Source organism: Branchiostoma belcheri, unplaced genomic scaffold, assembly GCF_001625305.1.
Source record: "Branchiostoma belcheri isolate BF01 breed outbred unplaced genomic scaffold, Haploidv18h27 scaffold197, whole genome shotgun sequence".
In the NCBI taxonomy this organism is placed as follows: Eukaryota; Metazoa; Chordata; class Leptocardii; order Amphioxiformes; family Branchiostomatidae; genus Branchiostoma; species Branchiostoma belcheri.
This window is the reverse complement of record NW_017803457.1, coordinates 59,537-84,438: the sequence shown is the minus strand read 5'-3', so window position 1 is coordinate 84,438 and position 24,902 is coordinate 59,537. Positions and strand designations below refer to the sequence as shown.

At 39.6% G+C, this 24,902-nt stretch overlaps 2 protein-coding genes across 2 annotated transcripts in view; one reads left to right on the top strand and one right to left on the bottom strand.

Annotated features, from left to right (window-relative positions):
- Positions 1-24,902, top strand: part of LOC109468248 — a 59,400-nt gene that overhangs the window by 34,292 nt on the left and 206 nt on the right. Inside the window, 11 exon segments of the mRNA XM_019766505.1 lie at positions 4,113-4,226; positions 4,814-4,887; positions 4,890-4,991; positions 5,738-5,876; positions 6,549-6,674; positions 7,408-7,536; positions 8,271-8,414; positions 17,706-17,843; positions 22,112-22,240; positions 23,284-23,430; positions 23,934-24,077. Coding sequence (XP_019622064.1) covers positions 4,113-4,226; positions 4,814-4,887; positions 4,890-4,991; positions 5,738-5,876; positions 6,549-6,674; positions 7,408-7,536; positions 8,271-8,414; positions 17,706-17,843; positions 22,112-22,240; positions 23,284-23,430; positions 23,934-24,077 — 1,386 coding nt within the window.
- Positions 10,372-15,935, bottom strand: LOC109468262 (UDP-glucuronosyltransferase 2C1-like). The gene is made up of 4 exons (XM_019766520.1): positions 14,843-15,935; positions 14,037-14,256; positions 11,915-12,134; positions 10,372-11,038 (listed from the first exon to the last, which is right to left on the bottom strand). Exons 1-4 carry the CDS (start codon positions 15,698-15,700, stop codon positions 10,756-10,758), a joined length of 1,581 nt encoding a protein of 526 aa, XP_019622079.1. The 5' UTR covers positions 15,701-15,935; the 3' UTR covers positions 10,372-10,755.

The window sequence follows — 24,902 nt, the reverse complement described above, 5'->3', positions numbered from 1 at the left end:
TTATCATATCTACAATTTTTATGTCGTTATGACGTAATATGACGTCATTATGACGTCATTAATGTGATTTTATTGGCCAAAACCGTCTAAATAGGTTTTTCCCTGAAAACCTCCCTGGTATACAACATAACTTTACCAAAAGTGTTTATGACAGAATATTAGTGTGTACTAAGTCTTATGTTGCCCATAGCAACACCGGTGACGTCATAAAATGACGTCATGCATATTTAAGATATCCGCCATCTTGGATCATCAATCTTGAATTTTCAAAAATAGTTTTTTTTCATGATAAAGCCTAAAATACATTGTAAACGTACTAAACACCTTCATTCAAACCTTTTTTGTCAAAAGAAATGGAAGTATTGATGAAATTTTAATGAAAATAACCCGTATATACCTGTTCTAATGATATGGTCCGCCATCTTGGATTTTGGCCAATGACGTCATCAAATTAGCATAAATTATGCATATTTAATGATAAAATTTACATAAAATTATATGGGATGTTATTAATATTAGAAACCATGAGTAACTTGACATAAAACCCATAAAATTCTATTGTTGAAACAAAAAGTACTAAATTTAGCAAAAAATGCCTGTCAGAAACCCGTTGCCATGGCAACACAAAAAATTATTATCTTATTCCAATGATAGAAAATTGTTGCCAACAATATTTTAGGAAAAGTCACCAAGTTTGGTCGTTTTACGGCTAGCCGTTCAGACGCTAGGTGACATCAAAGTTGCCGCGGGCACTTTTAGCCCCCCCCCCGGTCTAGGTAGGGTTAAGTAGTATCTGTAGTTGACCTTATATAGTATATGACCTTTTAACTTATCTCATATTAATAATCAATGACGTATAATGATTTTAATGTGTGCTAACCTTTTATTAATTAATCCGATGTAATTGTCAGAACAATTCAGGTTCCATTTAATGGAGCCTGCCTTTCTGTACAAGTGTTGAATGACGAATAAACCATTATTATTATTAATATAGTTGTCCAGGCAAATGGGGACATTTTTCTTAGTATGATGACATTCTCAACTCCCAAAAAGTCTAGAAAAATAACATATCGGTCTCAGAATTCTTGTTGAAATATCGTGTTTAGTAAAGAAGGGACTACTCAAAGCTCACCCTATCTGGTTCACAGTACGATACTTTTTAAAAATTGTTGTGATGTCCAACTCCCATATCTTCCTACATAATATTAGCTTAATTTCTCTATATTTCATTTCATAAGCGAGATCAAATCATCAATACAGCACCATATTATATCTATTACATTGTATCGGTTGCGGATGTGAGGGGGCGCAACGAGCGGCACAAGACAGGGGCAGATGGGAGGCAATGATGGTCCGCCTCAGCAGCAGCTGACATGCGGCGGAGGAAAGAGAGAGAGAGATTGAATTGATAGTAATTTGCAGCAAGATAGTTTAGTTTTGTAGCATTATTGTCCTACTGCCACACATCGTACCATGTTCGATTGTCGACCAAAACGTTTGTTTGTTTGTTTATTATTTGCACAGCAGCAAGAAAAAAATATACATAATAAATTAATGATGAATAAAACAGGTGCAGGAGGAGGGAAAAAGCTTATTTAGCTTACGCCAAGCCCTCCTCTTCTATACTTACCAAAAGTAAACATAATTGAATTGAAATAAGGCATACATACAAAAGGAATTGTTATCAAAATAGTTCGAACATGGGCAAAATGATACAATAACAATATTGAAACAGTAGTATACATAATTTGAGATGAAATGAAATTGATATGAGATAATACATACATACATAAGGAATTGTTATCATAATAATTCAAACATAGGCAAAATAAACAATAACAATAATGAAACAATTGTGTACATAAAAAAAAATAATAACTGAAGATATGAATCTAATACAAGGGGCTGGGGTGGTTTATAAGATGTGCTTTCAGGGTATTTTTAAAAGTTAGAAAAGAGGAAATTGAGCAAAAAAGTTCATTCATTCAGGTGTTCTACAGGAACTGGATGGGAAGTTGTCGGCACGGATAAGTTTCTGCACATCTCCGTAGGACGTGTTGGGGTGTGGGCGGTCTATAACCACTCTACTGTCATGTACCGTGTGGGGACATTCAGGTTAGGACATTACGAATACTGAATTAATTGATTAGTTACTAAAAGGCACCCGATGCGATTCTAGGGCAGCAAAACTGGAATTACTCTGAAAAAGGCAATATTTGTGATATTGCTGACACATTCCACATTTGCGTCAGCATTTTATACTTAAATACTTCAGAAACAAGACCCCCAAAAAGGTGGTACCCTTAAAATCAGCTCAGAGCCCTTCCAATAACTGTTTATTTTTGGTCAGGATTTTGGAAAATTATTGCACCATTAGGGTCAATATAGTCTGGAACAATGTGGTTTCAGGTATGTAGCTAAATGACTAAAAATTGGTTTTGAAAAATCGGGTTTCCAAGCCCTAAAAAAACTGCATTGGATTTCGTTAATCAATCTCGAAATTAGTCGTCATCTATATATAGTATAGATACAACGAAAACTACAGGAAACTTTACAAAGCTACAGAACACTATACCTACGCACTCGGCACTGTGAGGTCGTGTATATTGCGGCATTTTGGGGTTGTTTTACAAGTGGCGTCGGTGGCGCCAATGGCGCAACGGTTAGAGCGTTGGACTCGGAACCGAGAGGTCGATACTCACGGTGGCCAGACGTTGTGCCCTTGGGAAAGGCACTTTACACGACTTCCCCACCTATACAGTGGAGTGACGCCCACGGAGCTTCTTAGGCTAATCTGTCTGTCTGGGTGCCAAAAACACCTTACGGATTTGGTGCGACGATGTGACAACATCTGCACATTGAGCCGTTTTTCTTTTACAAGTGAAAATATTTTTTTACAGTAACAAGATGACAGCAGGGACAAAGTGGAAGGCCGTTCATATCACGACTGCCTATTCCAGCCTTTTCAACTTCGAAGCACAACTAGTGGATTATGTCTGGGCTGGCCATAACATCGACTGGATACATTCGGGAAAAGACTTCCTTTGGGTCATCGGAAGTTTTCCTAAATTCAGCCATGGATTCACCATAGTCAGAAAAGGTATTTTAATATTTAGGTTTAAGCTATGTTAAGGATCACATATATATACGACATACTGAAAGAAATTTTGACATAATATTAATTTATTGACGTGACACACACAACAAAATTTTGAAGGCCTATAATAACATACACACAGACACGTACACACTAACATACACGTAAGAACTGACCTATATGCAATTATATAAATAAATCAATATATTGAGTTTGACGTGTCACTTTATGTATTTTTAAGATCTAGATACTTTGATATGTTTACGTATTTGTTAAGCAGCAACAGTAAACAGTAAGGTACATATCCATTAACCGTTTCTAAGCCTTTAAAGGGGTAGAAAACTATGTTTTCGTTCAGGTTATCCTGGGAATGCATGTAATAGTTTAAGCAAAACTTTCTTTCCAACACAAAAGGTTAAATGTAACCTAGAGCTTGGTCACTCTGGTCTTCATCCTCAGTATACTGACCCAGTGAAACTTGTCACGTGGCTTCTCTAAAGTGTTACACTGGGTGAAATGTATCTGGTTAACAATGTTGGCCCCCGCAGTTGAGTGATGGGTGCTTTGGCCCTAAAGAATAACTACTTTTTTTAACCCTCTCAGAAAGTAGTCTTGTTCATTTTATATTTAGGCCTGACTGATTTAATTCCGTGTTAAATTTTATGGATAACATCCACGCGCGCATCGTCAGTTCTCAAAAACCACCAACTCCTCCGAGGCCGAGGCCTGGGTGCCATCCTCCATAGTCCATGGTAGCTAGCAAAAATAGGGAGCCGGTGGTAACTACGGAGGACGGCACCCAGGCTACTGAAGCTCCACAACTCAAGAACTCAGTGCAGACTCATAAAAGCCGTAACATGCCGGTATATGTCCCGGCTTGTCGTAAAGGTCACCATGTACTACCGCAAATTCACAATACCAGCTTTGTATTCCTATGCCGATTTTTTTTGCATTGATCAATAAATTAAGTCAGTTTGGCTAATAGTATGTTGACATCTCAACTTTATCTTCAAAGGTATCGACTCAAAAACTCCTGAGGGGAAATCGTGGCAGGTTGTCGGGGCAACAAATATGAAGGAAGTCAGCGTCAGCTCCAGAACCGGTCAGCTGTGGGCAGTGGAACTCAGTGGCAAGGTTTGGCGTTCACCGTTCTACTGCGAAATATCCGGTACGAAAATGACGTTAGAGTTTCTTTTAAGTTCTTGTGGTGGGGGGGGGGGGGCTGCATGCCCTTTTTCGTAGGCCTTAATAAGATTTTTTGAGGCCTCGTAATCCGTAGGCAACCGCCAAAAATTATAATGATTCATAATCAGTACATTAGCTGTTCCGCTGGCAGCAAAACTAGACATATTAAAGGTAATGCAAGATGTATGAAATTGACTGGTGTTGATATGCATTATGTTGCAAGTAGCAGGACAGGTCTGAAGGGGTTGGCCACCATGTATAATTCAATGTGCTTGATTAAGAATAAACATAGCAGTACCTTGTTAGACTTTCAAAAGTAGAGGAAAACAATATATCTGAAAATATATCAATTGTATCCGCGTAAATTTTATTAGGTTGGTTAACGAATGAATAGCGCATCTTTCATCACAACATTTTATTTTTCACAACCATTCATTTTATTTTGGCTCGTGAAAAATAAATGCTTGTGATCAAAGAAATTTTTCTATTCATATGTGTAGTTAAAGTTGTTATTTCTTTATTTCCATGTAGTTAAAAGTGACTGGGAAGCCATGGAAGGCTGTGCCGTGTCTGTGTCTGTGGGCCGTGCAGGGGTTTGGATAGTTAAGTTAACACAGAAGGGGAAGTCTATCATAGAGTCGGGACATTTTTCAACGAAACGTCCCGAGGTGAAGCTTGGGTGCACGTACCGGGGATAACCCTGCAGCAGGTAGGCTTATGTTTACGCTTATTAAAATCATTGTATTAGTTTTTTACCACCTTTTACAATCATACGCATGAGTTTTGGTTTGGTATTGGTGATTAAGTGTTATTTAAGTTTTCGTTGTACGTGATTGTAGTAAAAAGTATGTAATTTATGATATATATATATATCGTGTTGTTTCAATAATTAAGATATGTTATCAGGTGTTATTCTACATATTTTATTGTTTGTTACTCTCTTTATGTAGTTTGCCATACATTGTACCATGTGCAATTGCCGTGCAAAAAGTACTAGTATAAGATGTAAATGAATCCAGGAAGCCTAGTAGACATGTCAATAATATTTCGGAATGAGTGCATATCACAGCTTTTACCAAGACTAAACAAAGCAGATTTGAAATTTGTTTTGGTAGACCAGGTGAAGGTAAACAATAAGCATTTGCTTTCAAATATTACCTTTTCATTTTATTCATATTCGAACATCTAATCACAAGACGTGGTGACGGTACACTCAAGTTTTTTCAACTCATCTTAATGCCGCCACCAACACAGGGGACAATACAATATTCATTTTCACCTGGGTGACGTGAAGAAAGTAGTGTAAAATGAGTTTCTCAAGGGCAAAATATCGGCGGCATGTCATGTCAGGACTCGTACCAGGAACCTCTTGGTTCTGAGTCGAGCACTCTGCTACTACGCTACACGTCCCCACCTTCCTATTTACCAATTGATTTTCCTTACAAACATACACAGGTCGCAGTCGGAGACGGTGTTGTCTGGGGTGTTGATTCCTCACACCGGGCGGCCGTGAAAGTTCTACCGGGCTCTGTCAACGGGGAAGTGTGTCAAGTAGGCCTGAAGGGTCATTCGATGTGCTCCGCTATTCAAAAAGGTAATTCTGAACAGGAGCTGCACTTTCGAGTTCTAATTCTACAATGTCACTGATCTTGTGGCATTGGGAATACTTTCTTCACTTTAATAACTCACTTTACACCTGAAACGTGGTCCGTTATATTGTTGTGACTGCATTGACTTATCAGACCACCTTTTTATAATTTTCATCGAAACTAAAAGGCCATGTATTTATTACAAAAAAATAAGAAGTATATATGATAAGTGATCTCATACCGCCAGCACCGCAAGGGGTTGTAGCTACCGTCAATTTGACCTCAAATTACGCAACTGCACATGCGCATGCCTGCAGTCACAAAACTATAAGATGGCTTTTTTTATATTCCGACATTTCATGACTAGACAAGTTATATCAACTTATTTTATGCCGCCATCAATGCAGAAGACGAATCCAGAACAGGACAATACTCATTTTCTCTTAGGTTAAAATAGGAAAGTAGTGTAAACTGCCTTTCCCAAGGGCACAAGATCGGTGGCATGTCAAGACTCGAACCCGGGAGCTCTTGGTTTCGAGTCGAGCAAGCTGCCTCTGCAACACACGACCCCACTATAAGATGACTTTTTGATGGCCAATTGAATTAGAAGACAAAGTTATTTTCTGTGCCCTCAGATATTACTGATTTTATTTAGATTTTTTTCTGCATTGTTTTAGAAAATCGTCTGTGCGCAGAGGACGAGGTCATTTGTCCTCAGAGCGGCAGATGTATCCCAGAATGCAGTGTGTGTGACGGTGTGGTGGATTGTGGGGATGGGGACGACACGGACGAGCGGAACTGTTGTAAGGATTTTAAATTTCTTCAATGATAGCTTCATCAGTATAAAGGGCCAGCTCATTATAATAAGGGGGTACTTTGAACTTGGGAGGGGGTCAAGGGCAACACGGCCATTTTTTTGGACACCAATGATATGCCTGTTCTAGACTTCGCCAGGTACTCAGGCTGGCTTGAATATGTCATAGATTGCATATTCAACATTTTGTCGGCTAATTTTTTAAGAACAATCTAGCTCTTTCAGAACAATCTAGCTCGTGTCTTAGCTGCAGAACACAATTTAATTTTAAGTTTCTATTTCGTCTAAAAGGTTATACACGGTATATTGCCATTTCGAAGAGCTTTGATTTCTCAATAAACAATAACTAACTAGAAAGGCTGACACTTGATAGGGAGCAAATGCAGCAAATGGCTTTACCACACCTCCTTACCCAACAGAAAAAAAAATAATGAACTCTTACCGGGACACCTCTCATTAAATAACTTTTCCATAAACAATTAAGTTTTAGAAAGTTCCAGTCCTTCGCCAACTGATGTTAAACGCTCTGACTGACGAAAGTAAACATTCTCTTATTGATTATAAAGTAATAGTTGCCCTATCTTTGCAAAGAAGGCTATTCTAGCACTTACTCATTAATAATGCAAATAAGGTTACGATTTGAATATATTATGTTTATTGATTGTCACATTGACATAACTTCTTCGGGTGGTAAAGCCACAATAATATCCCTTTCCGTCCAGGGTTTGCAGCCTGCCCGGAAAAACACCGGCGGCTGTGCGGGGGAGATGTCGGCTGCTACAGCCCCAGCCGTGTGTGCGACGGGGAACGTAACTGTGGACAGAGCAAAGTGGACGAGCACAACTGTTTTGGTATGTATCATTTTTTTTTAAACCTTTTCTTTGACATCGTGGCTTATTAAAGTAAGACATCTCATCGTGTGACGGTTCGGGTGTTTTGCCCAAAACCAGCACGTCAGCAGAACGCACTGCACCTGCACGAAACCCGTAATGTGTTATGCATTGCACTTTGGGATAACGTCTCATATAAGGTTTTATTCACGCATATAAGAAAATAATCTCGTCTGTAGTTTCCAACTGTTATGTCGGAAAATATATCCTATGCAACAGAAAAAAATTCTAATGCAACGTTGACCAAAAATCCACTGAAAACCGTGAAAATGCAGGGTTCTGTATAGTACGTTCTGCCAACGTGCTCCCACAACCGAGAGTTCGAATTCATGGCATGACTCGACCACCTTGTCCCCTGGAGAAATTTTGCACCATAGATTCAGAATCAAAACCAGTCTTATTTAAGGAATAGACAACCAATGCCTTTCTTGCCATGTCAAGTTATGCACTTATTTGAAAATCGTTTATTGTTAAAAAACATGTAATTCTAGAGCTCCAAAGGATATTATAATTACAGCGACTGAATACTTAAAATTATAATTTAAGCAAAATCGTTATGTTATGGTGTTTAAAAGACTGTTGTATGATATATTTTAGAATATTAAGAGCTAGTTGTGGTGCTTTAATAGAGGAAGATAGTACTAGTAAATAAAGGCACATTTATTATTTTGTAACTCGCCGCGTTTCTCCTGCAGACAGCTGCTCGGATTATTCCCGCCGTTACGAGTTTCTGAAACGAGACGTTCTCCAGTGTCTGGACTTGTCCGGCTGTGTCCACATGAAGAACGTGTGTGACGGTCAACAGGACTGTTCGGACGGATCAGATGAGACCGACTGTGGTAAGAAGACTTCTTCTTCTTCTGCTTTCCGTAGGGTGACCGCCTTCGACTTGCCGAATATTATGTCGCCATGTCAGGTACATGTATACTGCGTAAGGAGGGTGGAGTGATATGTAGGAAGTGGGGGTTTCAGGGGTTTACAATTTGGACTTAAAGCCCTTGAAGTTGTTGCTGAGGGCAGTTTCAGCGGGCAAGTTGCTGATGGTACGTGGGAAAAAGGATCTTTCTCTATACAGAGTCCTACATTTAGGCAGCTGGTATGCCGCAGAGCTAGAGTGGGTGAGGTGCGTTGGTTTTGATCTGCTGGGGGTGGGTTTCGAACAGCAGTTGATAATCAGCCATTGTGGTACTTGTAAAAGTTAATCAGCCGTGCTCTTCTCTGGCGTTCTTGTAGTGAGGGCCACTGGAGATCACATAGCATTTCACTAACACTTGATGTCTGTCTGTATCGGTGGACAACCCAGTGAGTTTACTTTACTTTATTTGAGACTAACCACACATCAGTACACGGGTCATCGAGGCAGTCAAAACTGGTAGTAGATGACCCACAAACACAGACATTATACAAACATACTATTAGATAAAGAAATCTTACTCCAAAGTACAAAACAAGAAATAATGTTAACATCCTTAATTGGGGGCAGACGGCAATAAAATTTACACGTAGTACAATAGATAAATATGCAAAAATATTCCTATCTAGACAACCATTACTTAATATGTAGCAAGCGGGTATAAAGTCTATCGTGGTTGTGGCAGGCTGTCCTCGGGGTTATAATAGTTTTCCCCCGCCCAGCTGAACAGACCGTGCGGTAGGGGTTGTGCTTGTTGTAGAATTGGGCACCCCAGGATTCAATTCGCCCCGCGCATTGTTTTTGGTCTCCCCTGTGTGTATGCCAATGTGTGTGCCTGTGACTTTGTTTACACTTAGGCCATGTTGATTTGATTATATGGATGACATCCGCGCGCACATGAATTTTCGGCCGTTTCAAAAAAAAAGAAGTTTTCAACCATACTGTAAATCGTACAAAACAGTTCCAAAATGAGCAAAAATATACCATAAGTTACAAAAAAAATTAATAAAAACAAAACCAATGTCGCAGAATGCCAAAATCAAACGAAAAAAGACGAAATTGTAAAGAAATGAACTTGAAGACTAGATTATTCGCCAAACCATATTCTGTGCCATTTGCTCAACCCTCATGACCACGTAGATTTCATAATGAAAAGAACTTTTTTTTTTGCAAAACTTTTTTTTTATTCGCACACGCGCATCAGTTTTGGGGCTCCCGGAGGATGTCATCCATATAATCAAATCAACATGGCCTTATTTGTAGTCAGCATAGTATTACGCTTATTTGTGGTCAGCATACGCTTATTTGTGGTCAGCATACGAAACAAAAGGTCTGACTGGACTCTGTTAATATTTGGTATGAAAGAAGGTCTCGAGCAGACGAATGTTGAATGTAAAGGCCAAAAGTGGGTCTCCCGGTGATTGACCTTCATAATGCAGGATAACTTTTGTCCTGGATATGGCATGGTCTTGAATACTTGGTGGCAACTGTTTTTTTAATGTCAGTAATAAGAGGTTCGGGTGTTGTCATCCAAACAGTTTATTTCCATAATCAATCCAAAAACCAAATTATTTACAAAAGCTATTGCTGTTGTTAGTCATGCATTTACAGTATATAAGGCTTTTGTGCGAAGTACCTTATGATAAAACAAGATGGCGCTAACCAATCAGACAACCCCATGTCCTACTGGTTATGACACCATAGCGTCCAAGCAACTGATAACTGGTGAATAACAATTAGAAGTAGTCATTTATTATAATACCTGTCTACTTGACCGTGCCATTTTGCAGGTGGAGAGGTCATTTTTGGAAGTACGTTTCTTCACATGTTTAAAGTCTTAACATTAACTCATCGAGGAATATACAACAAAATACTTTGAGCTAAAGGATGAAAAACGTATGTTTTAAATATGTAAATAAACTTGCTAACACAGGGAATAACCCAAATTATTATTTTTAACCGTTAATGAACACGTGTTCTGTTTAAATCACCGCTGGTGACCCCAAATTGAACATGCAAGACGATCCTAGGGACACAAAACGTTGCACATGGTGCATTTAGTTCACAAAACTTTAAACGGGTACATGTTGTATGATAATAACGTTTACTAAATTCCTCACCTATTTCTACTTACACGGACATATCACACCATATACACCTCATGGTAGTTAATTATCCTTTAAAAATTAATTATATTTATACAATCATAGTAACACCTAGTGCATGCTAGAAAGCGCGGCAGCTACAATGTTTAGGATTAGATTTTTCTACTGAGACTTCAGTTTGCCGCCATTTTTGAGGCAAATCTTTCTACAGAGGAGAGAACAACTGAACCAGATTAGCACAAGAATAGCTGAACAGACGGCCAACAGGAACGCAGCCACGTCCAGGAGATAATACTGGTACCACGGTAGCTCCACGGCGCGTGCGCGGAGATGAGGCAGTCCGCCATGTTGGATGACGTGTTCTATCCACCAGACGGCCCGCTCCATGGGTGACTGGGGCCGGTCATGGTACAGACGGGACAGACGGGCGGCATTCTCATGGTAGCTAGAGACGAGCAAGCAAGAGCACCTTTTAAAGGCATGCAATGTGATTTTAGAGCACCAAAACTGTAAAAAAATATTCTCCATAAGGCAATCTTCATTATATTGACATATACTGCTTCATAATAGCACATTTCAATCATTATACCATTCTTTGGGTACTTAATACTGAAGAAACAAGCTCCAAGATGAGTCCCTTGTCTTATCGGTGGTACCCTAAACATCAGCCAAGGGCCCTTCTAGTAGCCATTTTTCCGTCAGAGTATTTTTGTTCCATGAGGGGGAGTGGGATAATGTAGTATCAACTCAGTATGTAGATAAATGACTAGAATATTGCCTTTGAAAAATCAGGTTTCTAAGTCCATAGAACTGCACTAGATGCATTTAATAGTATAACCTAATTAACTAAAACATAATATTACCAGATGGCAAAGAAATCTAATAATAAGACAAATAAAAAATGAATAAAAATACTATTCTGTACATGTTGTATTTATCATTCAGCACCAAGGACAGTTGTTATGTGTGTACGGGTATGCTTTCAATACTTTAGGCAAAAAAGCTTCTACTTCTATCTACTAGCAATTGATCATTGAAGCGCTTGCTGTTTTTAATTATACACATGCAAAATATTTAGAGACATATGCAAATTATTGGTAGGCAAATCAGCCAACTGTCAACCACTTTTTGCCTTTCGTGACGTCATGACCATCGCATGTTGTTCTTGTACTCGTTTTGACGTTCTGTCGCTCTTGCCACAGCGCTACCTAGCGGTTACTTACAGTAATGCATTATGCTGAAAAACGTGCGTGTCACTATGCTAAAATACGTGCGTGTACGTACGAAAAAAAGTGCGTGTCATGATAACTTGCTATCACACCTTTTATCAGTGAGAACCTGCACAATACCCTGGTGCAGTGTGTCTGGTGTGAAGGTGTTGAAGTCTTGCCTCACTCCCAGGCCTCTGGAGACCACCCGAGCGGCGTTACCGGGCTGGTCTGCACCCAGAGGCGTACAAACCATGGGCACGCCGTGGTACAGGGCCTCGAACATACCGTTAGCCCCCGTATGGGTAACAAAGGCTTTGGTTTTCGAGTGACCTGCAAAATAACCAGCATTGTCTAAATGATCTTCAAGGTCCAACTGTTGTAATATATAGTTATAAGCTGTGTTACCGCATTCCCCTTATCATACAGGTGGGACCAGTCTGCCCCAGAGGTTGTCATTTATTGAGTCTGCAGTTGGTAGCTCTCACTATTTTGTTACATGACCTCCTTAACAGCTGGTAGCTAGTATTGTTGCCCTTGAATAAAGAAAGACTTTGCATTCACCATGGTGAACGGACACTGTCAGCATTACACAAAATTAGATAATCCAGCACGTCGGCAAAATAATTTACATTCTTTTCTCCTAAGGCTACACCGACTTAATTTTATGGATGGCATTCTCTGAAGACCCCCAAACTAGTGCGAGCGAGCGAATAAAAAAATTCCGGCCAAAATGCTACTAAGCCACAGGAATACAAAGATGGTATTGTGAATTTGCGGCAGTACTTAGCGACCAGCTGGCACATACAGTCTCTTTACGGAATTTATGAATCGGCACTGCACGTATGTACTGAGTTCTTGAGTCGTGGAGCTGGCACCCAGTCGGTAGCCTGGGTGCCGGCTTCGTATTTGTCGCTAACTACCATGGGCTACCCAGGCCTAGGGCTTCGGTGGACGTGATCTTTTTTTTTGTGCCCCAAAATAGGTACCCGTTTTTAATTGGGGTATAACAAAATCAAAAAAGAGTGAAAACTAGACAAGAGAGACAGGAGGTTTTTTAACTATTTTCTTTTTTTTTCAACTTTTCGACGTGACAGAGACATAGACAAAGGAAGGGGAATAGAAAAAGGATGTGCCAAGCTACCCACGACAGGTTACTGTCCAAGTGCTCCCACCAACCCACTCCTGCCAACTTGACACATCAAAATAAAATAATGACATAAAAGACAGACATTTGTACCTTGGATGGTCGTTGAATAAATCTTGATTTCGACCGTGAAAACCAATGAAACCAATTACTCTGCATGTATACTTTACTTTGTGGCGTCGACCTACCGGATGATAGTGTCGTTATTCTTATACAACGAAGTTGCTAAAAAAAGAGGAAATGCTGTTTACCACAAAACCATTGTTTTATATCATAGTATGCATTTAATGTTCTAGAATTTCGCTAATAGCTGCTGTAATTGGACCAATAAATCAATGACATAAATTATGTTCATTAGCTGGCATATTTGCCTAAGTCGCAAGATGTCGCTTTTGATTGGTGAATAACGCATGAGGCTCGGATGTAACGCATGAGGCTGGTAAGGGCATACTTAGCAAAAATAGCAAAATATCAGGAATTATAAGGGTATTAGGCATAGAGCCATAGGATAAAAATAGAGCTAAAGATACTACGGGCAAGGGCAATCAATTACATTGTGTTTTATTCGTGCTGTTGAACAGATTTAAACAGAGTTACGTTATCGCCCCCCTCCCCCCATTGAACGTAAAAATGTATGAATTCGTGCGACCTAACATTATGTTAGTGCATGGCAGGCTAAGTTTCTTGCTTTAATGCCAGGAGGTGCTCTTACACTCATTACAAATAAACTCACCGGGACACTGCCATGGGCAGCGGCCGAGATAAACTTTTTGCAAAAGTCTTGTTTTAGAACAGGCGAAAATCAATGCGCGCGCGGATGTCATCCATAGAATTAAGTCGGTGTAGCCTAATTACTAGAAAACTGGCTCTTTCTGAGCAAAACTTGCCAAATAATTTTTTTTTCAAAATATATCGTGAGCCAGATTGAATGTCCCGTCCCACCACAATATATGTTTACAGTTGTATTGCTTATGTGTCCCTGGTCCCTTTTGGAAATCAAGAATCTTACTGTTGAAAGGCTACCCAGGTGTTTATAAGATGAAATAAAAAAAAATTAAAAAAATAAAAATAGAGTGATGATCTCCTACCTAGTAGGTCGTTCTGTGGCAGCCAGCTCATAGTCTTTGTGTTGTTGCCTAACCCGGCCAGCTTCTCTCCCGTGTACCGCCACACAACCTTCTGTGGGAGCCGCGCGAAGGCTGCTGCCATGACCTCTGACCTTTCCAGGCTGATAGTCTTGGCCTGTGACCCGAAACTGACCACTACGACTCCATCACTGCCGGAACTCTGCATGAACTGTTCTAAATCCTGTTACGGGGGGATGATGTGGGTTGATTAGTAGTGCAACGTGCTTCTAATAGTTAGTATGTTTTTACTCTTTGGGAGAAGTGTGTTTCGCCACGCAGAAATACACTTTAATTTACTTTTAAGTAAATTAAAGTGTATTTAAAAATACATAGAATGGGTTACATACATATATAAAGACACAGAAACAGCCAGATTCACTCACAATTATATACATGCATGCATATTTGTGAGGAATTGTGACACACACATAAACACACACACACACATACGCGCACATAAAAAAGGTCACATGCATACATACATGTACATGCATACACAAAAAAAGCACAGACAAAAACATATACGTACGCACATACATAGTCACAGGGACAAACAGGCGTGTGCACACAAACGCACACATACATTACATGCACAGATACACACACACACACACACACACACACACAAACACACACACACACACACACACACACACACACACAGCTGGTGTGTTACGCCGAAAGGCGATTATACCGGCTATACAGATACAGATACAGACACACACATACCGTGACACACATACAGATAATCGCTCACGCGCACCAACCTCTGAAAGCGGTTTGGCGGGTTTGGCGACTATCCCTCCCACGTCGACAATGTTCGGCATCCTCGGACTCGGCAGGTCGAGCAGAACGTCAGTTTGATACAGCCACACGTCCGTCTTCGCCAAAACCCCCAAGAGAGTCTCCTCCTCTCCGAGGTACTTTCTCAGCAGGTCATAGTTGATGCGTCCCACGACCCACTGAAACACCAGGGGAGCTACACGCGACACCACGACGTTCTTTGCTCGCTGTAAGAAAGTCATTTTATCGGTAAAACCAGTCCAGAAGCTGAAAAATGGTACGTAAGACGGGGGGCGGGGCACACCTGTGGCGAGGGCGTCCAGTCCCGATGGGTCACCTCGTAGGAGGGCGACGTGGGGGACGCCCAGGTAAGCCGCGACTATGGCCCCGCATTGACAAAAGAAGGGCTCTGCTACCACAACTTGAAAACGTTCCTCTTTCAGCCTCCCCATCAAATCAGCATCCCCTAACAGGAGATCACAGTGTTGTGCCAAGGAGTCGATCACACCTTTCAGAATTTGCATTAAACTGAACACCGACTTGTTGAACACGTTGCTCATCTGGCCTGTGTTGGCTTCCACCCGAGCACGGCTGCCCCCGTCATAGAACGGCTCGAACCGCAGGTCAGGTTTCTCCGCGCGGCGTTTGGCCACGATGTCCTCCGAGACAACAACGGTGACTTCGTGCCCTCTCCCCGCTAACGCCTGGCCGACTGACGCTAGAGGGAACCAGTGGCTGCCCTCTATTGCCGGCGGTACCACGAGAACCTTCCCCGCGCTGATTCCGTGAACTGCCAGGCTTACCAACACACACAACAGTACGTACTGCGGTCCAGTCTTCATGGTGTTGTTATATAACGACCAGGGTGCTGTCTAAAAATACAGCTACGCGAACGTGACCAGAGTTTTAGACAAGTCTTAAGCAGCTGGCTTGTTAGTCTCCACACCTGAAAGGCCTGAAATGTAAAGACATTAGTAAACAATGACGACCATTTACGACAAACAAGCAAAGTCCACTCTATGGACGCTCTACTAACTTGCTATGGCGGCGAATGGACGTATGCTCCAGTTCTCAAAAACGACCGATCGGTCAATGACCTGGCAGTTGTTATGCAACTGTTATATATGGCACGGGTCGCTGCTATGGAGATGACACTGAGGTCACTTGATTTTGGGCGTTGAATAATAACATTAACTATACACCAATCAAACCGTAATTTTCTTTAATAAGCAAATTATAACGATTCATTGCAAAAAAAAGTAACACTTAATTTTTTTTTAGTTTATCTAAAGGAAAGACTCGGCAAAAGACACGGGGATCTTTTCGTGTTTCCCAACGTATGATCCGCTTCTTGCATTCCGTAATCTAAAGCGTTTTATTCAGCAAATTGTCGCATGATTAACTTTGGAAAAACTACCGCTAGAACGATGACCTGCCTGTTAGTTTATCGCTGTTATATATGTAACACAGGGTTCATTGCTATGGACTCGCCATGCATTTGGTCAGTCGTACCACATTAGCCTTTTACTAGTCAGACCGCAGAGACATTTTTGAAGATAAATTCGAATCTATGCTTGTAATTTTTATGTACTTATATTGTTTATGTTTAAGTGTGTGTCTTGTTTGTGTGCTTAGGCCACACCAAGTAAATTTTATGGATGACGTCCGCGCGCGCATTGATTTTGGCCTGTTCCTACAAAAACAAGAAACTCCGCTTCCTGTAGCTATGACCAAAGAGTCACAACAGTGCCACAAATCGGTAGATTGAAGTGAAACCCGTAACGCAAAATGGGTAAAGAGCACATGCTTTGTTTCTGCAGGCCTGCAAAAATGTGATGAAAGAAACAGGACAGGACGACAACTGCTGTTACACCTGATTTATTGCTGTTTTGATGATGAATAAAAGACTTCTTGCTTGTTACACTGTGTCACCTCATTCAATTTGTGTCCTAACATTTTTTTGTCTCTTAGTATATTTCTAATCTAGGCATCTTGTTTTTAGGGCCCTTCTTGTTTTTTTTTTTCTTTCGCCCTCTCGCATTAGATTTAGGGTCTCCAAAGGACGTCATCCGTAAAATTTACTTGGTGTGGCCTTATAATTGTTTTGTGTGTGGCCCACGAGTATTGTATTTGTTTGCAATCTCATCAAATCAAATCAAGATATTAAACTTTTTTTTCATGACTGCCCACACAAAACAATTATGAAAATGAAATTTATCTGAGGTAAGAATCCAGCAATGATTTGCATCGTTGCATTCCAAAGCATTTTATTCCAAAACATGTTTTGGAATGGGCTGCGTTTGGGAATTCGGTATACAACATCGCAACAGGTATTCTAATCCGGGTCATTGTCTTCCAAATGTATCTATATCATCAATGTTAGGATGATTTGCATAGTAGATAGTAGATTATTTCAACAAAACATTCCCAAGAGATAAGAATTTCACATATAAACATATATGATTTGGGTTGAGAACAGTTTGAATTAAAATGAATTATGCTTATTATAGCCTTATTTGAAGGAACAATGAAACAATAAAAAAGTATAAAGGTGTTACGTCAATCTGGTTTCTTAAGAATTTAAGGTTTTTATGTTTTATATATTTAGAGCTAACATTTCTAAGCCTGGACTCGTTTGGGCTGTTTTAGACAATATATAAATTTAATTAGTAATTGTTTCTTATGATTACCTTTAATCTTTTAATGCATTTTGTTCCCTTTCATATTATGCTTTTTTTTTTCTCACAAAATGTTCCTAGGTTTGGACTTTTGATAGCTGTAATATTTAGAAATTTTTACACACAGCTATCTTTAAAATGTCTGTAATGTTTTATCTTTTCCAAAAAGAGAAAGTCTGCGCTCTTCATGGGTCCTTCGGTGACATTGCGTACTGGAAGTGCCGTAATTCCTCCGGTTGTGTGAAAGGAGAGTTCCTGTGTAACGGGATTTTGGACTGCGCTGACGGGTCGGACGAAGAGAATTGTGGTAAGACTCCTTTTGTTACCTTCGCCCAGAAGGCTATGTTTAGTTTGTGTTTGTTTGTTTGCTTGTGTGTGTGTGTGTGTGTGTGTGTGTGTGCGTGTGTGTGTGTGTGTTTGTGTGTGTGGCATTGTGTTTTTTTATATAGTGGGTGTTCGTGATTTGCTTGCTTGTAGACAACATAACTCTAGAAGCCGTGGATACGTGCTGATTATATTTGATCTATGCGCAGTTGTTGACAAAATAAACGGCAAAAGACGTTTGTTTCGCATTACCGGGAAACCCCCTTTAGGCGTAATACACCAGTTTTGTAAATGTCGAAAAATGTACAAGCTACGTAAGGTTGCGGGGGGTTCTTTAAAGTGCATGGGATGTGGCTATTCCCAAACACAGGACCTTCATTTTACGTCCTATCCGAGGGACGTTTCTAACCGAAGCTAGGTACTCATTTCCACCGGTACCTGAGTGAAGTGAGGAAAGTCGTGTAAAATGCCCTTCCCAAGGGCACAAGATCGGTGACATGGGCAGGATTCGAACTCGGGACCTCTTGGGTGTGAGTCGAACGCGCTACCGACTGCGCCACACGACCACACGTTTTATGGTGAATAGCTCCTGGGATCGTAAAAATGCCATGTTGGTCGCCCGATGGCTTTTTCGGAACTGCGGCTGCAATTATAAGATTGAGTTTTTTTTAACTCAAGGCGAAACTAAAACAATATAAAGAGAAATTTGGTATGTAAATGGCTTATTTGGTTATTGACATAAAGTAGTTCCTGATTTATATAATTAATGAGGATTTGATAAGAAATTGCTTTAATATACCCATCTGTGAAAACAGATATCCATTTTAATACATTAGACAACCCATTCTATTTCGGTAAGAAAGATATTCAATAAATAAAATGTATGTAAATGAGAAAGTCATCTTCGCCATTAATTTGAAACCTATTCGTTACGCGAGATTTACATGCTGATATGATTTGTCAAACGCTTGAGGTCGTATAACTCCAGAAATGATTAATTGATAAGTAAATAATACAATTAATAAGCTTACTTTAGAAATTAATTAATGTTTGTACCTGTTTTATTCTTTGCAATTTACCATCCATCCTTATGATTTATTCCTATTTTTAGGGCTAGAATAAAATATCAGGTATTTTTGGTAGTATTTAGACGGGCTAAATTTGCATTTGCATTTTTTCCAAATCAAGTTGAGTCCTGCCAGTCTATTGGCTACCGGAGCTGTCAATTTTCGAACACGACATAAATTACGTTTGCCTTTTTTCCAAATCAAGTTGAGTCCTGTCAGTCTATTGGCTACTGGAGCTGTCAGTCATCGAGCACGACATAAATTACGTTTGCTATTTTTCCAAATCAAGTTGAGTCCTGCCAGTCTATTGGCTACTGGAGCTGTCAATCATCGAACCCTCCATTTCCAACATGCATCAATCGGCAGGATAGATGTAACATGGTGGTGGACTGTGTGGACTTCTCAGATGAGATCGGCTGTGGTAATAAAAAATAAACTTAATTCTTGTAGCAAAGATGATCTTTGCAATTATATTTTTAAATAAGCAATCTTTATTGTGTCTAACTCGTGTCTTTGTTTCGTAAACGGCCGTTGCCATTTCCAACAGTCTACAATGGTTGAAATGGTTGATGTTATTTCTGAGGGTATTATAACTTTCATGAGGGACAAAAACATTGAAAACGTATAGAAAACCAATCTTATTACAATCGCACGACAGCTTTGTGAATAATATTAAGGAAATAGTTTTAAAAAAGGCCACAAAGCACAAGTTAGGAATTGAGTCCAGGGGACTCAAATTGTAAAAAAATATAGTGTTTTTAATTAATTTAATTATTACTGGATTAGAAACTTAGATGGCCTCGAGATATTATTGTTGCCATTAAATTATTATGTTTTATCGATATTGCTAAAAGAATTGAAATTTGTTTCTGTTTTTCAAATTCATTTTATTGCTTATTTATTTATTTTAAGCCCAATAATTAACCCCATTTCCAAACATGTTTTTTTTTGTTTTACTTTGTCTTCTAAAAATAATAATGTCTATTGAAAAAAATAGGAAACATAACTAGTAAAATGATTTATTAAGTGATGTGACCACTTTCGATGTTTAATAATGAATTGCTTACCCAACAAAATAACAATATTTGACAGAGGTGGTTCATCTAGATCACCAAAAACAACTTTAAATCGACTGATCTGTAAGATGTAACACGTATGATGGAAAACCCAGTTGTGTGTGTGTGTGTGTTTGTGTGTGTGTGTGTTTTTTCATTTCAAATTTGTTTGCACTTTTTAACAAGATTTCTGCGGACCTCAAGCGATATCAACTTTCGAGTTTAACCCTACCTAGACCGGGCTTTTTTTGACATGGGGGGACCGGGGGGGGGCTCTTTTGACCCCCCCTAAGAACTCGCGAACGGTATGTCGTATGACCACCAAATTTTCAGAGAATGGTGTACTAGTGAAAATTTATCATATCTACAATTTTTATGTCGTTATGATGTAATATGACGTCATTATGACGTCATTAATGTGATTTTATTGGCCAAAACCGTCTAAATAGGTTTTTCCCTGAAAACTCAATGGTATTCAACATAACTGTACCAAAAGTGTTTATGACAGAATATTATGGTGTACTAAGTCTTATGTTGCCCATAGCAACACCGGTGACGTCATAACATGACGTCATGCATATTTAAGATATCCGCCATCTTGGATCATCAATCTTGAATTTTCAAAAATAGTTTTTTTTCATGATAAAGCCTAAAATACATCGTAGACATACTAAAGGCCTTCATTTAAACCTTTTTGGAAAAAGAAATGGAAGTATTGATGAAATTTTAATGAAAATAACCTGTATATACCTGTTCTAATGATATGGTCCGCCATCTTGGATTTTTGGCCAATGACGTCATCAAATTAGCATAAATTATGCATATTTAATGATAAAATTTACATAAAATTATATGGGGTGTTATTAATATTAGAAACCATGAGTAACTTGACATAAAACCCATAAAATTCTATTGTTGAAACAAAAAGTACTAAATTTAGCAAAAAATGCCTGTCAGAAACCCGTTGCCATGGCAACACAAAAAATCATTATCTTAATCCAATGTTAGAGAATTGTTGCCAACAATATTCTAGGAAAAGTCACCAAGTTTGGCCGTTCTACGGCTAGCCGTTCAGACGCTAGGTGACATCAAAGTTGCCGCGGGCACTTTTAGCCCCCCCCCCCGGTCTAGGTAGGGTTAATGAAGTATCTGACCTGCCGACTGACAGTATGGGGATGGTTCATTACTCCTGTCTCCAGTCGGAGGACATTTGTGATGGGCTACCCGAAGGATCACATGACGAGGTCGACTGCTCCCAGGGTACGACATTTAGACAAATAACGCTCACATGAAATCCGATAATAGAGCAAAATCAAACTATGAGTAAATGATCCGCTTTAGACAGCTGAAGGTAAGAAACATTTGCGCATGCTTAAAAGTATGCTTAGATATTGGATTTTATGCAGTGGATGTCTTTTTGAAAACTTTTCTGTTTGATATTCTGTATCTGTATCTGTATAGCCGGTATAACCGCCTTTCGGCGTAACACACCAGCTTTTAAAACTGTTTATTAATCAGATCGTGATCTTCTATGGTTTTCTATCTTTTTTGGTGTACCTTGTATTCTTGTAATTGAACCTAGATGGTTCAAATAAATTAGAAAACTGATCTAACATACTTTGTAACTTTAATTTTTTTGTAAACCTTTATACTTAAATATGATACACGCATGATCATGGCGACGTTTTCTCGTACTGTATTTCCATTATACTGCTTTACTTACTTATTACCTTACTTCTTTAGACTTGTTAAATTTGATGTTTGCAATAAATTGATGGGAGGCATATTTATCTAGTCGGCCTCCATTGCGAAGTTTTTTTTAGTTATGTGAACTTGTGTTTCTCTTATTTTATTCAAAAATGTAAATAGAATAAATAAATGTATAATATGAATGTATATTTTAAAATGTATATTTTAGGATTGAACGTGTACTACACTCAAATGTTATAGGATTTCCATATTCATGTGCTGGTGTTTACTAATGGTTTTCTTAGTTATGTATACGTTACTTGTGCATCTGTTATGTCATTCAAAAATGTAAGTAGAATAAATAAATGCATTATCTAAATGTACATTTCAAAATGTACACTTTAGGACTTACCGTGTACTACACTTCTCACATGTTTTAGGACTGCCATATTCATGTACTGGTGTTTATGACTGGCAATGTCCGGGAGAGAACACCTGCCTGAGCGGTGCCAAACAAGTCTGTAATACCCGAATCGAGTGTGCAAACGGCGAGAACGAAAAACATTGTGGTAAGTAATCCTTAAATGATTTTATCAGGAATGGTAAACTAAACGATTGGATAGCATTTTGTCCTGCTTATTGTGAGCTGAAGCTAGGTGCTGCTTGTCAACTGGCTTATTGTACACTCAAACTAGGCGTTACTGGCTCACTGTGCACTGAAGCTAGGTGTTACTGGTTCACTGTGCACTAAAGCTAGGTGTTACTGGTTAACTGTGCACTGAAGCTAGGTGTTACTGACTTATGGTACACTCAAACTAGGCTTTATTGGTTCACTGTGCACTGAAGCTAGGTGTTACTGGTCCATATTGTGTACTAAAGCTAAAGCTGAAAATAGGTGCTACTGGTTCACTGTGCACTGAAGCTAGATGTTACTGGTTCACTGTGTACAGAAGCTAGGTGTTGCTGGTCCATATTGTGTACTAAAGCTATGTGTTATTGGTTCACTGTGCACTGAAAATAGGTGCTACTGGTTCACTGTGCACTGAAACTAGATGTTACTGGTTCACTGTGTACAGAAGCTAGGTGTTACTGGTTCACTGTGCACTGAAGCTAGGTGTTACTGGTTCACTGGACACTAACGCTAGGTGTTACTGGTTCACTGTGCACTGATGCTAGGTGTTACTGGTTCACTGTGCACTGAAGCTAGGTGTTACTTGTTCACTGTGCACTGAAGCTAGGTGTTACTGGCTTATGGTACACTCAAACTAGGCTTTATTGGTTCACTGTGCACTGAAGCTAGGTGTTATAATTACTGGTTCACTGTGCACTGAAGCTAGGTGTCACTGGTTCACTGTTTGCTAGGCGTTACTGATTCAATGTGCACTGAAGCTAGGTGTTACGTGTTAAGTTTTAACTGAAGCTTCGTGTTACTGGTTCACTGTACAATGAAACAATGTGTTACTGGCTCGCAGTACACTAGTAAGCTAGCTAGGTGTTGCTGTTTCATTGTGAACTAAGGCTAGGTATCACTAGTTCCCTTATAACAAAGGGTTCTTCGACGTAAAACAGTTATGACATGCATGATGTGTTGTATTTTTTCTTGTAAAAACAGACGATTTCTGCGAATCTATCGGGGGCTTGAGGTGTGAGTGTGGCCAGCTGACGAAATGTCACCTCCCCAAGGACCGATGTGATGGTCGCCCGATGTGTTATGTCCCGGGGTCTCCCTACGATTGCGCTGATGACGAAGAAAACTGCGGTACTTGGTCGTTTTTTTTTGTTACCTCCATGAAAAATTGAGGTATTGTTTTTTTTAAGCGTATTTGTCTGTCTGTCTGTCTGTTTCCGCAACGTTGTGGTCAGCATAATTTCAAACACGCCTTTATGGATTGTGATGATATTTGGTATGTTGATAGGTCTTAGAAAGACAAAGGTCAAGGTCAAATATGGGCCTCCTAATGGCTGACCTTGGTACTGCAGCAGAACCTCCGGTTTTAGTATCTTTTACCCTTAACATGCTATGGTCTTGACTTTTTGGTGACAAATAGATTGTCTTGTCAGGAAAAAGTGGTATGGCCAAATAAGTCCAGATAGGAACAACATATTTTCATCATTTTTAGTTTGTCGGTAGCTTAGAGAGACATGTACATAAATAGATGCATATTATGCCAATGAAGACTTCATCTGGATAATTATGTGGCCCTTTGAGAAGTATGATCAAGATAGCATGTGTTTGTTTTGAATTGTCTCTTTTCGTTATAGAGGAGTATTGTAATGACAACGGGGGCTTCTTCTGTGGAGAAACAAATGAATGTAGAGAGTCACACATCGTCTGTGATGGGCATCCTGACTGCACTTTTTTCCGCTTCGGAGGCTACATCCCTCCACCAGATGAACTGGGATGTGGTAAGGCCTTTATCTGATGAAAATGATCTGTTATTGTTATTGGGATTGCCAGTTACTCTCTCCAAGCAGACAAGGGCTAAATTGTGAGGAGCTTGCGATTATTATACGTAGGGCTTAGTTGGAAGTGTTTGGGGAAGCTGCCAATCGGCAGTAACTCAGGTTGCGGATGCAACCATATGACTGAAAGGTTTTAACCACTCACATTGGAAGGTCCCCTGCACTGTTTATAAAATTGTGATGTGTTCTTAAACGTGCGTGGGGTGTAGCTATACCCCAAATACGGGACCTAAATTTAACATCCAATACAAGGGACGTTGAGGGACGTCTATAATAACCAAATCTATTTTCAGTAGTGGTACGGTGTCGTTACTTTCAGTAGATTACCCTCTTTTGTAAAAAAAAAATGCTCAAGCCTACTTTTCTTGCCCATGTTACAATTTACCCAGTAAACTGTAATATGTGAAAGGGAAATACAAACTTAAACCCACGTCCAGATAAAACTGGGCAAGGTTAGAGCTTTCTCGGTGGTGGAAAACAAAATTCTTACATCTTACAACAAGGGCTAGAATGATACGCCTTCACCTGACTAAGAACTCTGTGAACTACTTGAAACAGTCTGAACAGTTCTAGTATTTTGTGCCACCTGTTAGAAGTTAAATAAGTTGTCGTTAAACCAGATCAGCTTATAATAGACTGAACACTCCCCGCAGCAGAACTGATCGTTATCAGAATAGTGCTCTACCGATACCATTTATTATCCGCCTGCTTAATATGTAACACTGTCACGTTTTTTGGTACGTAAGACATATTCTTGTGTTACCACAG